General features: G+C 35.0%; 1 protein-coding gene across 2 annotated transcripts in view; it reads right to left on the bottom strand.

The window, feature by feature from the left end:
- Mep1a (meprin A subunit alpha) overlaps window positions 1-15,851 on the bottom strand; it is a 40,004-nt gene that overhangs the window by 20,430 nt on the left and 3,723 nt on the right. For both annotated transcript variants that reach the window (XM_046456042.2, XM_046456043.2), the window contains exons 4-6: window positions 15,489-15,529; window positions 14,914-14,989; window positions 2,575-2,692 (exon numbers count right to left, since the gene is read on the bottom strand). In XM_046456042.2, the coding sequence (XP_046311998.1) occupies window positions 2,575-2,692; window positions 14,914-14,989; window positions 15,489-15,529 (235 nt within the window). The remainder of the gene's footprint in view (window positions 1-2,574; window positions 2,693-14,913; window positions 14,990-15,488; window positions 15,530-15,851) is intronic.

The following is a 15,851-nucleotide window of genomic DNA, read 5'->3' as shown; positions in this document are numbered from 1 at the left end:
AGAAGGCTGCCTAACTTACTCCTGGTGGCCCCAGACAGGGAGGGCCTAGAACTTCCCTCAGAAATTGCTGGGCTCAGAAACTTCTGGAAGTTTCCCTAAATTCCTTGTGGCAGAGCCCCTAGTCCTCTTTTTCCCAATTTTTTAAAATCTTTTTTCATAAATCTAATTTCCCCTGTCTATCAGCAAACCCAAAGCTTCCCACACATTATCTCTTTGTTGGCTTTAAACTGTGAAACAATGGTCAATGCTGAGCAGAATGAGAAAATTGCTAACAGTTTTGAATGTTACCTGTGGATTTTAAGTACTCTGGTGACAGAACTATTGTCTGCCTTTGTTCTCCCCAAAACAGTGACAAATACACTCAAGCGTGAATGGATATGCGTTCTATTCAAAATGTATCTCATTTATTTATTTTCTAATTATATAAGATATGATTTATATACCATAAACTTCCCTAAGTGTGCAATTCCATGATTTATAGTAAAATTACCAAGTTGTACAAATATAACCATGATAATCTTGACTCTTAGATGATAGCATTTTATTGCCAAACCAGGCTTTACTCTGCAAAGTATCACCAAACCAGGAGGAACATTAATCATTTCTTCCCCCACTCTTTTCCATATCCTCCCCAACAAAATTTCATACTAATACCCCATCCCAAACAACAGAAAGGTGTAACTTGAAAAAAAATTCCATAAATTCTTCCATACCATGACCATTTGAGCTTGTGTTCTGAAACAGCCCAGTTGGCTTCCAGCCTCAGGGGACCAATGCCCTGAAGAGTTTGGGAACATTGTGGACTACTCCCTTCCCCAGACTCTCCTCCTCCCCTTCCCCAGACTCTCCTCCTCTCCTTCCCCAGACTCTCCTCTTCCCCTTCCCAACTTAAATGTATCAAGGGCCCTAGGCAATGAGAGTCCACTAGATTGAGCTTTTATAAAGAATGTCTCTCAAAGGTGACCACCCCCTTAGTCACATCTGCGGACCAAGTCAATGGTTAGAAATAAGCCAAGAGAATTTAACTGAGAAAAGAACTTTTGGGAAATAATCATACTACTTTAATTTTCTTTAATAAGTTACTCTCTATGAAAAAAAAGTGATGCAAGAGGAGTAAAGAATGGAAATAAAAGTGTTGAGAAAGCTAATTTTCCCCCTGAAGTTTGCAATAAATAACTAAAGACTTCAGTAGTTTCTTGAAGTGCAGAAGTTACCAAGACAAGATGAAGTAGTCAAAAGCAGAGAACCTCTAAACTGTGTGGTTCTGGAAAGTCCTGAGATATACTTGTATATATAAATGTTTTCCCTTCACATGAGAAGGGACTGTCCAAATACTATTGCTATTTCCATTTATATGACCTGTAAAAACCTCAAAAAATAAACTTCCCTTGCTCCCTCACTCATGGCTCTTTTTTCATACAAAGTTTAATGAGTCCTTCAAGTAAGGCAGATTCTCTTTGCTCTCTTCTTATTTCTCCTCGTCCTTCCCCTTCTTCCTCTTCCTCTTCTTTCTCTTCCCACCACTATTAGTCCTTCTCTGTCTTCTGCCTCTAACTCCTTCTCCCTTCATGTCCCTGACACCCTCCTCAGCCATCCCAGTACTTCACCCCATACTGTTGGAGGTCCCAATTCCATCCTGCCACCAGGTAGGGCACTCCCCAATTGCCCTGAAACTCTTATGTCCTTACGACCCTCCCCTGCCAACTTCTGAATTCTAAGACTGCACCTCACACTTCTTTTACCTACAGATTAGAACACTTCTTGGTGCATAGTAGGTGCTTGATTGCTGCTATGCTAACCTTTTATTTTAAAATAAAAGAATGAGCTAAGAAAATAACTTCTTGGGTAAGCTAGGTATTTAACTTGTAGCTAAGTGATCATCAGCATTTTGTTATTTAGTTTACTGCTAATGTTTTGCATATTTTTTTCTTAAGAGCTAAATGATGTGCCAACTTTCCTTAAAAAAACCCCAAGGCCAGAACCAGATAATCTGTGAGGACAAAATCTGCAGGCAGTGATAGGCACCACAGCAAGGACATGGTTTCAGGTGGCTTGAAGACACAAACTGGCAGTGTCTTCCTGGTGATGGCTTTGCTTTCCAACTGCATCAAGACCGGGTTGGTGGTCAACATACACACAATTGAGGATGGAGACCTCCTTTCTTGATATAACAGTAATTTGTTCTTAGAAGTACATCCTACAAAGAGCAAATTTACATCTAGAACTTTTCAGAGATGCAGTTAAGAGAGTATTACAATTTAGAAAAGTACCATTAGGAAGGTATAATTTATAACTCAATAAACTTTACTTTTAAAAAAAAGCCCTATAATTTTTAAAAATGACATAAACCTAGGAAAAGAAAAAAATTATCTGGGGCCCAGACATAATCCAAACAATTCATTCTCTGTTTAGCACATTAGAATGTCATAAAATTTAAAAATTCACAGTGAAAGATTTGATGTGGCTTTTAGTTTCCTTGGAATTTCTTCTGTTAGCCCTTAAAAAATAGTTGTGTCATTTTTTATAAACCAGAGAATGCATGATATTTCACACTCTGTAATATCTCATACTAACCCACTAAATTTTTGAAATATGATGTATGAGCTTTCTCCTTCATAGGGCTTGAAATCCACACAGGACTTGAGGCGGAACATTTCAAAGGCATAGAGAATGGCTCCTTTGGCATTTAGATCTGCAAAAAACAGTTAAAAAAAATGAATGAGCATTATTTAGACCTTGGATAATAGACATAATTTATAGCTTATAGAAAACCATGCCACTACATGAAATTCACAGAGGGTTATTTCATATATATATAATATATATATATATATAGAAATTATATATATATATGCACATACATATAAAATTTATTTTTCATATATTATTTATTTATTTGTTTGTTTTTTGTTATGGGCCAAGCTATATGGGTAATGACCAAACAGACTCCATTTTACCCCAAGAATCCATGTCATATAAAAAATGCTTCTCCCATGGGAACACTCTCCCTCTGTACCTATCAATAGTTGCTTGGCATAGCATGCTTGGCAACACAAAATGGCAATTCTGATACAGTGTAAAATTGTTCTCTTTTTGGTTCCCATTTTTTTGGGCAATGTACCCTGTCAGAAATTGGTTGTCTAGCCGTTAGTAACCATTCTCTAACTTGTACTCAACTAGGGTCATTTTGACCCACTTCCTTTCTGCTTGCTTGCTGCTATGCTAACCTGGAAAGTCTCATGGGAAATGCCAATGTATCCATTGCATTGTTTTGCTAACTGCTCAGTTCAGCTTCTGTACCCCTGCTTGCTTGTAGCTACATCAACCCTGATGTGGTTTTTGCCTTTAAAAACCCTGAAATGCTTAGGCTCCAGGCTGTTCCTTGCAGAGACAGTTATGGGTACTGTGGGGAGAAGTCACTGGCCAGCCAGCTAAATAAAGACTCTCCAATTTGGGGCTGGGGTTGTGGCTCAGCGGAAGAGCACTTGCCTAGTGCGTGTGGGGTCCTGTGTTGGATCCTCAACACCACATAAAAATAAATAAATGAAGGTATTGTATCCAACTACAACTAAAAATAAATAAATAAATATTTAGAAAGAAAAAAAGATCTCCAATTTGGACAAAATGGACTTGGTACATTTTCTGAGCAGTCTGCCCCATGACATTTTGGTGCTAAGGACTGAACCCAAGGGCACTTAACCACTGAGCCACACCCGAGCCTTTTTATTTTTTACTTTAAAACAGGGTCTCACTAATTTACTGAGGCTCGTCTCTGACTTGCAATCCTCCTGCCTTAGCCTCCTGAGCCACTAGGATTACAGGCATGTGCCATTGCACCCAGCACATTATATATATTTTTAGTAGTAAACAATTTACTTAGAAACTAAAACTGCAAAATTAGTTGTGGACATAAACCTTATGTACATACTTTAAAATGTACAATGTAAATATGATTACAGAATAGGGACACATACGTATATGTGGCTTAATAAAATAACTTGCCCATTTTCTCTTTTCCTTTCCCCCACTGGAGTAGAGATTTTTTTAGTACATTGCCTCAGGAGAGTCACATAGTAGATATTTCTATTGGAACTCAAGCAGCAGAAGCCTAATGCACCAGAGGAGCAAGAATGGTAGATGCTGACCAAAGATCAAATGCTTCCCTTTCACCCCAGAGGCTCACACCTGGGCATTGCCGGACAAGGATGGGTGAAGAGGAAAGATACTCCAGGGAACTGAGATTGGGTTTTACATTGTGTGCAGTTTCTTCTTCCCATCAACTCAGTGAAGGTTGAGCTCACAGTTAAAAATTAAACCAAGTCATATAAAATTGAATTATATTTCTTGCACATTTCATTTTATGCATTCACTTAAAGAATTTATCATTCTTGGCAGTTTACCAGGTAATTATGTCATGGATTTTTGACCCTTGTTTCATTTAGTAAGCTATCATGCTGGAGATTCCACAGCATCGCTCTGAAGAGATCATATCAAAATCATTAAAGAAATAATTATAATTGCCTTTCCCAGGAATCAGTTGGCTGTAAGTCATAGCGTTATTCATGGGCATTGTATTTTGTACCATTGAACCAAAAACACTCATTGGAGAAAATACAGTTTCTTCAATAAACAACACTGGGAAAATGGAATATTCATATGTGAAAAAGTGAAATGTAATTTTTATCTCTTACCTGGTACAAAAATCAACAAAAAAATGGATCAAAGACCTAAATAAAAGACTTGAAATTATGAAACTACTAGAAGAAAACATAAAGGAAACACTTCAACATATCAGTATAGGATATGATTAAAAATATATATATTTAAAAAAATAAGACCTTGGGCTGGGGATGTGGCTCAAGCGGTAGCACGCTTGCCTGGCATGTGTGTGACCCAGGTTTGATCCTCAGCACCACATACAAACAAAGATGTTGTGTCTGCCGAAAACTAAAAAAATAAATATTAAAAAAATTCTCTCTCTGTCTCTCTCTCTTTAAAAAAAATAAGACCTTAAAAGCAAGAGCAACAAAAGCATAAATAAATTAAGAAGCTTCTGTGCAACAAAGAAAGCAATGAATAGAGGGAAGAGACAAGCTCCAGAATGGGAAAAAAGTCATCTGATAAAGCATTAATAGCCAGAATATATAAAGAACTCAAAAAATCCAACAACAAAAAACACAAATAATCCAATTTTTAAATAGGCAAATGTTATAAACAAATACTTGGGCTGGGGATATAGCTCAGTTGGTAGAGTGCTTGCCTCACATGCACAAGGCCCTGGGTTTAATCTCCAGCACCACAAAAAAGAAATTGGTGGAGGGGGCATGGGAAAAATGCAGGAACTTTGGGCAAAGGGGAGGAAGGCAAGGGGAGGGATATGGGGGCACAAAAGATGGTGGAATGAGATGGACATCTTTACCCTAGGTATATGTATGATCGCACATATGGTGTGACAGTACATGGTGTACAACCATAGAAATGTGAAGTTGTGCTGCAATTGTGAACAATGAATCAAAATGAATTCTACTGCCATGTATACCTAGTTAAAATTAATTAATTAATTAAAAAAGAAAACATCCAAATAATTGACATGTTTATGAAAAAAATGTTCAACATCTCAGCCAAAATGCAAATCAAAACCACAATGAGATATCATCTCACCCCAGTTAAAATGACTATTACAGGAAAGAGAAAAAATAGCAAATTCTGGAGAAAATGGATTCTTACACATTGTTGGGAAGGTAAATTAGCAGAGCTACTATGAAGAACTGCACAGAGGTTGCTCAAAAAACTAGAAGCAAATCTATCAAATGATCCATCCATCTCATTTCTAGGTGTATTTCTAAAGGAAATGATATCAGCGATCAAAGAAATACCTCAATTCCCTTGCTGCTCTGTTCACATTAGCAAAGACATGGAATGAACCTAGATGCCCACCAATAGATGAACAGATACAGAAAACGTGGTGTGTATCCATAATGAAATGTGATTCAGCCATAAGAAGAAATATCCAAACATGTGCAGCAAATTTATGCTTAGTGAAATAAGTCAGACATCAAAAGACAAACACTGCATTTTCTCTTTCTCATGTGGGTACTAAAAAAGAGTCAATTTGAATGTAGATCAGTAATTATTAGAGGCTGGGAACGGAGAGTTGGAGGGAAAATAGAGAGAGGCTGAATAAAGAATATCAAAACACAGATGGAAGCAAAAAGTTCTAGGGTTCCACAGCACAGTGGGTGATCATAATTCACAATAACCTTTTACATATTTTATAAAGAACAAGAAGAGAGTAGCTTGAAGACTTCAAATACAAGTAATGCTATGGAGATAGAAATATTAAGTACCCTGATTTGATCACTATCCATTATCTACATATATTGAAATATCATTTTGTACCTCATAACATGTACAATAATTATGTTAGTCAAAAATCTTGTTAAAATCTTTAACTAAATGGAAATGTTAAATATTCTGATTTGATCATTACATGTTGTATACATGTATCAAATTGTTGTATTGTACCCCATTACTAGTACCATTAAAATAATAATTTATAAAATTAAAACAAAATAGTCATTGGATAGTCAATAAATAACTTGTGGAAACAACACAAATAACAATAACAAGAGCATTCATTAAACCTACCTAATAGGTAAATTGCATACACATTTACCTATTTTTACTTAGTTATCTATAATATGAAGAGATATATCCAGGATACCCGAATAAAGTGTAAAAACAAAAATTTGTTTGCTAATACTGAAGGCAAGCTATCTGGAGTACTGCTTTTGTTTTCCTGAAGCCAAATACTGGGGGTTCTGTGAGCAGTTAATATCAAAATCATACCTTTTCTTCCCTCTGAACACCTAAATAAGCAAACTTGTCAACTCTGATATTTTTGTGAAAATTATCCCAACAACATTGAGCAGGGGGACAAAAAAAGAAAGCAAAGCCAGTTGAAGCCTCCATCTTTCCAACCCTGGGTGATCCTCCTCTCAATGTGGGAGCCACACCAGATTTTCATGAGCTGTTTTTACAGAGATGATCTGTTCCACTTAGTATGCTGTTAGGTCCTTGAAAAAAAGGAGCATATCTTTTTCTGTGTCCCTCATTCCCAGCAGAATGTGTGGACATTGTAAGTTTTACATGGTTTTATCTTGAACAACACATTAGTTTTGAAACCACTAGTTCTCCTAAGTCTGGATCAAATAATATAAGAATTAGCTTCAGGCACTAATGACTATACACAGTGAAACACGAGCAAAGGAAGGTTAATTATATTTCATGTAAGAATCCTTTGAGTTTCGTAGGTTGTAATGATAGAGGAGGTGGAATCTGACTACACCTCCCACAGATAACAGTTAGAAACTTTGAAAAATTAAAAAAAAACTTTGCATACACTGAAAAAGGACCAAACAAGAAAACTGAGAAAACTTCTAACCATGAAAGGAAATTTCACTGGGTAAGATTCACACTTATACTATTCACACTATTTTGATTCACACTATTTTGTTTGAGGATGCTTCCCAATTCTTTCAGTGCAAGGAAAAGAGAACTCAAGCATATCTGCTGTTGTATTTTCTCGACATATCACAGGGAAGAGTTTGAGACTGAGTTCCAGCCTGAGTGGCTGAAAATCAAGGAAGGTAGTATGGAAAAGGAAAGTCATGGTTGATGAGGAGGGAAAGTGGTCCCCCAAATCTGTATATAAGTGACCCTCTAATCCTGTCTGACTCATGAACTCAGCATAAATGGGAGAGGGCTGAGCACAGCTTAGTGGAAAGTTGATCAGGTTGAACACCTAATTCAGGGATGCCCACCACAGTACAAAAAGAATTTGGAGTTTGAGCAAAGCCAAAATAGACAGGCTGTGAAAACCCTTGGGCAATCCACTAAAACCTGGGCAAGGCCATAGCTTAAGAGTAAAGACAGTGTTCCAGCTCTTAGGGATTTGCTTTCAACAAAGGATAAGACCAAAACAAATCCTCTACAAATCCCAGAAGATCATACAGTAATTTAACTGCTCTAACAAAAATTAACATAGAATGTAGCATCTCTACAATGTAACATCTACAACTTTCTAATATAGAACTAAAAATTACTGGAACTGCGAAGAAACAGGAAAATATAATCCATAAATATAGTAATAGCAGTCAATAGAGAAACAAATCCAAAGAAAATCATTATTATATATTTGTTCAAGGAATTAAAGAAAAAAAGCAATATACAAAGAATCTCAGCAAAAAAGTAAATGAGAAGAAAGAACAAATGAAAATTCTATCAGCATTATATCCAGAATAGAAAATTTACTTGATGAGTTTAACAAAAGACTACAAGTGGTAAGAATCAGAGAGAAAATATTCTTAAAAATGAATATTATTTGAGCAAAATAATGGCCCAAAATTACTAATATTTGGTAATTTTGAAATTACCTTACAGATCTAAGAAGCTTGGTGAACCCAAGTAGGATAAATACAAAGAAAATCAACAAAAGCATATAGTGAAACTGTTACAAAAACAAAAATAAAGAGCATCTAGAGAAAAAATGAACACATTACATACAGGGGAACCATAATATGGAGATGGCTGATTTCTCAACAAAAACATTTGAGACCAAAGACAATGTAACGGGCAAAATGCTTGCCAAATATATAAATATATTGGACAAAAGACATATCTAAAATACATAAATATTTCTACAACACAACAATAAATTGATAAGCAAACTAATTTTTTAATAGCTAAACCATTTGAACAAATATTTCACAAGGGAAGATAGAGAAATGACCAATAAGTAACTGAAAGAAGGAGACATCATGAGCCATCATGGAAATACAAATTAATAAAATAGCACCACTTGCTATTATAAACAATTCATAAAACAGTGCTACATGTCCCACTATAATTTTGGCCTACTATAATGGCCAAAATTAAAAAGAAGGTCAATGCAAATGTTAGTGAGGTTGTGGAGTGATTAGAACTCTCATACATTGTTTGTGGATATGTACAATGGTACAAGCTCATAGAAAGAGGCTAACACTAATCTTACAGCTATGGTTAAGTCCACTAATTCTGCTCTTAGGTATTTATTCTGAAGATACAAACATATTTTTAAAAGCACGTGAACAAATGTTTCTAGTAGATTTTTCTTGTCTTTTGTTTTGTTTTTTGTTTTATTTTGTTTGTGGAGTTGGAGTTTAATAGCTTTATTCATAGTAGCCAAAACATGGAAATCAACCCTAAATAGTTACAAGAACTGTGATAAACTAAATCATACAATAAATGGCACTCAGTAATAAAAAGGAACAAGTTGCTGATGCATGCAACACTGAGGAATCTCAAGAACATTCTATTGAGTAAAAAAAAATTGTTAGTCAAAGTAATGTGATACCAAAACATATGAATCCATTTATATAAAAGTCTAGAATATGAAAATCTAGGAGTCAAAAGGACAAATATAGAACAGTTTTTGTTCAGTAAGGTGAGGTAAGTGGGAAGGACATGAGAGAACAATGTTCCATCTCTTGAAAGAAATTTAGGTTTCAGAGGTGTATAATCCTTTAAGAACTCATTAAACTATATACTTAAATTTATATATTTTTTACCCTATGTACATTTTACATTAAATAGAACCATTAACAAATATTGAGCTTGAGTTAACAATATGTAGGCTGAGATATTTGACAGAACATATACTAGTGCATGAAAATTATTTATTTATTTTTAATCTTATTAATTTAATTTAGTTATTTTTGTGGTACTGGGGCTCAAACTTAGGGACTGGTGTATTGCACAAGCTCTCTACCACTAAACTACAATGTATGTCTGTATGTATGTATGTATGTATGTATTCAGATGCTTGAGATTGAACCCAGGGTCTTAAGTATTCTAAGCACACACTCTATCACTGAGTTATACCCAGGCCTTTGAAATTTACTTTTAAATCCATCAAAATTAGAATGGCTTGGATATCGAGGGATGGATAGGAGGGACAGAAGAGATAAAGCAAAACACAAAATGTTAATTCTGTAATCTAGGTGGTGAGTTTGTAAATATCCATTGTAAAATGCTTTTATGTTTTTTTCATATTTAAATTTCTTACAATAAAATGTAGGAAAAAAGAAAGACAAAATGGATTGCAACCTTAAAATGCTGAAATTAAAAAATGGAGACTACGAATCCAAATTCTATTTCCAATAAAAATATCCTGCAAAATAAAGCCTATTTTTGGATGAAAATTAGAAGAGAATTTGTCACCAATACATCTGCTCTTCAAGAAATGCTAAAGAAAGTTCTTCAGACTGAAGAGAAATGACATAGATAGGAACTGAGATGTATAGGGGAATTAAGAGCACCAGAAGTTGCTCTATGAAGGTAAATGTGAAGACTATAATTTCTATTAAATATTCTAAAAAACAATAATGTGAAGCAAAAATGGTCAGACTAATAAAGTATATAGACAAAAATATATAACACAAAAGGTATGGGTATAAATGGTATTATACTATTGTAAAATGCTTGTATTTCATGCAAAATGGCATAACATTCCATCTAAGGAGACTATCACATATAGAGAATGAATGCTGTAACCCCTAGAGCTGTACATTTTATATATATATATATATATATAGAGAGAGAGAGAGAGAGAGCGCTAATACAAAGAGTTTGAGCTAATAAGCCAACAGGAGAATTAAGATGAAATGTTAAAACTGTGATTAAACAAAGTCAGGAAAAAGGGGGTAGAGGTCAGATGAATAGAAGACTTGGAAAAAAGATAATTCTAAATCAAAATGTAGCTCCGTGGTAGAGTGCTTGCCTAGCATGCATGAGGCCCTGGGATCAATCCCCAGCATCATCATAATGATAATAATAATAATAATAATAATAATAATAACAACAATAACAACAGAAAAAAACAACAATAGAAAATGATGACGACGATGATGATGATAGTGTATGTATTTGTATAAAATGTTTTCATGGAAAATTCCAAGAAATCTAAGGAGCAAAAATTAGAACTAATAAAAATCAGCAAACATTAGAACTAATTAATACATTACTATGTTCGTATATGAATACACTGACCAGTGTAACTCCACATCATGTACAACCACAAGAATGGGAAGTTATACTCCATGTATGTATAGAATGTCCAAATATATTCTACAGTCATGTATATCTAAAAAGAACAAATACAAATTTTTATAAAAAGAACTAATGAATAAATCTAGGAAGTTAGAAAGATACAAAGTCATTATTAAAAATCCATTGTATTTTTATATAAGAAAAATTTGAATAAAAAATTTGAAATACTATTTTACTATTTTAGTAGCATCAAAAAAATGAAATGTCTAAAAATAAATTTAACCAAAGACACATAATATCTCTACACTGAAATTTATAAAACATTGATGAGAGAAATTAAATAGACCTAACTAATGTTTAGGGATTAGAAAACATGATAATTTTAATTATAGACATAAGTTGAAACTATAAAATATTGGAGAATATGATTATGACTTCAAGTTAAGCAACAATGTTTAGAATATAAAAATACAAAGTATAAGTTTAAAACTTGATAAACCAGACTTTATCAGAATTAAAACTTTTGCCCTGTAAAGCACACTGCTTAAAAAGATACACCACAAAGTAGGAGAAAATATTCACTGTACGTATGATAAAGGACTTCATAATATATAAAATTATTCTACAAACAATATAGACAATAAAAAACAAAATCATAAAAGTTAGACACCTCATAAAATTAAATACACAAATAGTCAATACCATATGAGAATGTGTAAAATATCAGTTGTCATTAAGGAAGTGCAAATTCAAATCACAAGACTCCATTTCACAATAATTAAATAGCTATAATCTAAAAAATTAGCACTACCAATTTTAGTGAGAATGTGGAACAGATAGAACACTTAAATGCGTACTTAGCAGGGATGTAATATGGCACAGCCACTTTGGAAAACTGGCATTTCCTTATAAAATTTAACATTCACTTACCATATTACTAAGCAATTCTATTCCTAAGTATTTTCCCCCAAATTTAAAAAAGTATATCCACACAGACTTGTGTAACAATGATCAGAGCAGTTTTCTTCATAATAACTGCAAATATAAAACAAACTGAATACTAAAGAAAGAAATTGAAGAAGACCTTAGAAGATGGAAAGATCTCCCATGTTCTTGGATAGACAGAATTAATATTGTCAAAATAACCATGCTACCAAAAGTGTTTTGCAGATTTAATGCAATTCCAATTAAAATCCCAACCATATTCCTCATAGAAATAGTAAGAGCAATCATGAAATTCATTTGGAAAAATAGGAGACCCAGAATAGCCAAAGCAATCCTTAGCAAGAAGAGTGAAAGAGGAGGCATCATAATATCAGACCTTAAACTATACTACAGAGCAATAGTAACAAAAATGGCATAGTATTGGCACCAAAATAGACATGTAGACCAATGGTACAGAATAGAAGACTCAGACACACACCCACATAAATACAGTTATCTCATACTAGACAAAGGTGCTAAAAAATACATTGGATAAAGGATAGCCTGTTCAACAAATGGTGCTGGGAAAACTGAAAATCCATATGCAGCAAAGTGAAATTAAACCCCTATCTCTCACTCTACACAAATCTCAACTCAAAGTGGATCAAAGACCTAGGAATTAGACCAGAGACCCTGTGCCCAAGAGAAGAAAAAATAGGCCCAATCTCCACCATGTCGGATTAGGCCCTCACTTCCTTAACAAGATTTCTTGTGCTTTAAGAATCTTGTCCAACATTCTCTAGCAATTAGAGAAATGCAAATCAAAAGTACTCTAATATTTCTTCTCACTCCAGCCAGAATGACAATTATCAAGAATACAAGCAAAGCAACAATAAGTATTGGCAAGGATGTGGGGGGAAAGGTACTCTCACACATTGCTGGTGGGACCGCAAATTTGTGCAATCACTCTGGAAAGCAGTATTTCCAGCACTATTTGACCCAGCTATCCCACTCTTTAGTCTATACCTAAAGGACTTAAAAATAGCATACTACAGTGACGCAGCCACATCAATGTTGATAGAAGCTCAATTCACAATAGCAAAACTGTAGAACCAACCTAGATGCCCTTCAATAGATGAATGGATAAAGCAGCTGTGGTATATATACATAATGGAATATTACTCAACCTTAAAAAGAATGAAATTATGGCATTTTCAGGTAAATAGACGGAGCTGGAGAATATCATGCTAAGCGAAATAAGCCAATCCCCCCAAAACCAAAGGCCAAAATATTTTCTCTGATATGTGAATTATGATCCATAATGTGGAGGCAGTGGCAAGGGAAGAATGGAGGAACTTAGGATAGGCAGAGGGGAATGAGAGGAGCGGAGGGGGTATGGGAGTGGGAAAGATGGTGGAGTGATGGATGTTATTACCCTATGTACATGTATGATTGCACAAATGGTGTGGCTCTGCATCATGTATAATCAGAGAAATGAAAAGTTGTGTTCCATTTGTGTACAATGAGTCGAAATGCATTCTGCTGAAATGTATAACTAATTGGAACAAATAAAAAACAAACTTAAAAAACCAACCAAATGTTCATCAACAGGAAAACAACTAATTTATCATATATTAATACAAGGAAATATTACTGAGTAGTGAAATTTTAAAAAGAATTAATTATTTAGCAGGGAGGTAAGATAGAGGAGGGATTACCAGGGGCTGGGGAGGATAAAGAGAAGGGGCTAGGAAGCGGGCAAACTGTTTTGATTTTTTTTAACATTAAAGGTGATTTTCAAGAGATACTGCTTGAGAAGTACTGCTATAACGTTAGTGCCACGCCACTGTCTTATTTCAGGTTTATTTCCTGTCTCTATTATTTCTTCCCTCCCTGGCAGCTAATGAGACTCTGTCACTCAAGTAAGTGTCTGCATGGGACTGACAGTGTCAGAATTACTTAGGAGACCATCAGACACCCAGGATATCAGTCCTCACCTTGACCTACTCTGCATGTTACCAAGGTTCTCAGGTGGGTCTAATGCACCTGAGATTCTGAGAAACACTGACTTAGACATCACAGAGGCATGGTGAGGACTCCACAAAATTCCAGGTGGAGATGCAGAGCCTGGCACTTGACAAGGTGGTACAGATGTGACAAATAAGAGGAACAATTGTAATGGGAAAGAATCCCTTTGAACGTTGGTGTTTCTCAAATCATGTTCCAATAAATATTGGCATCGTACGAATTTGCAAGTATGCTGGCAAACATTGGGGAAAACAACTCAATTTCCCAACAAATTAGGACAATGGTGTTTATCTAGGAAGAATGGGTCTTGCAAGCATGAATTCAGCTGGATGTTCAGCTGTCAGTCACTCTTAGCTTCTCTTACTTATTTCTAATTATGATTTTTAACAATGAGTAAAATGCAGATCATTATCTTAAGAGAGAGAAAAAAGATATTATTAATGTGTAAAAGGACCATGAACAAGTGAAATATACACTTTATTTCTCAAACACATGACATATTTCTCTGGCAAAATAGTATCCTCATACCACCTAAAAACTATTCAAGTACAAATTTTTCATGACCAGGATGCCAAATTTTATCTCAGTGTGCTTTCATTTATGTTGCTTTTGGTTTTATTAATATTTTAATGTGTGCTGCAATTTTAAAATTGTTCTTTGACACTCCATCTCAAACTGGGTAAGCAGCCCTGGTTTTGATGAAACGTCATGTCTTTCTTTCCATGAGAATTGTCAGGGCTGGGATATTCTCCTATACATTGATGGTGACACACACCCCACCATATACACACACACACTGAAGTCATTGAGTAGGAAGAAGGAGAGAAAGAAAAGTTAAACCAGATGCTCCGAATGAAGAGCAAAGTGTATTACCCAGATTGTCAGCCAGGATGTAAGGAATAGGGAACTTCCACCTGGAGTCTGGGTCTCTGAGGGCATTCCTGGAGTTCTGTGAAAACACAAGCAAAGATACCTGGGAAGCCTGGTGCTCAAAGTAACATTGACCTTCTCTTTCACTAAATTCTTACACCATATAGAATCTATCAAGTGATTCAAACAATTTAATGACATTTGTCTTCTTGTTATAAAAGTAATAGAAAGTCCCTAGAGATAATCTGGAAAATTCGAGAAATTATTAAGAACAAAATAAAGGAAAGCTACAATCACCCAAAATGGACAGCTGAATACATACCTTGGTGCATTTCTTTTTCTCTTATTCTTGGCTTATAGGAAAATTGGATAGATAGGCCATTTAATAATTATACACTCTTCTGCTGTTTGCTTCGTTTTCCTATTTTTTTTGTCACTATCAACCACAGTGTAAGTCCTTGTGGATGTGCCTAACAATTAGAATCCACCCCAGGGCTGGCCATAGAGCACAGGTTTACCCATATCACTGTGGTGTAGCAGTCCTGGAGCACATTATTGTGTCAATGGGAGGTACTCACCTGCAGCAAGATGTCCCCTTGAAATAGGTCCAAGCCTGCAGCTAGAGGTGGATTTTAAAAATTAAAAAAAAAATGTGAATGAACATTATTAAAAGGTATCTCCCACATTAAAATTCATCTTTGCCATTATATAACTTTAATTTTAATCTTTATGTGGTTAAACTCTTTTTGAAAAATTCCCTCTGATATACGTGAATAGCCAGGAAAATATAACGTATTATTATGTTCTCTTTTCAATTTTGGAAAAAGACTTTGTCTAAAAAGCCTGGGGGTGAATTAGAAGGAATTTCATTGATCAGTGACTCTGAACCTCTCATCAAAGGAAGAAATGGAACCCAAAGACAAGAAGTAACAAACTTCTTG

This window comes from Marmota monax, unplaced genomic scaffold (genome assembly GCF_021218885.2).
Source record: "Marmota monax isolate L192 unplaced genomic scaffold, Marmota_monax_Labrador192_F-V1.1 WCK01_AAM20220418_F8-fsc00281, whole genome shotgun sequence".
NCBI classification, from domain to species: Eukaryota; Metazoa; Chordata; class Mammalia; order Rodentia; family Sciuridae; genus Marmota; species Marmota monax.
The sequence above is the reverse complement of the archived record's forward strand: the minus strand, read 5'-3'. Positions and strand labels throughout refer to the sequence as shown.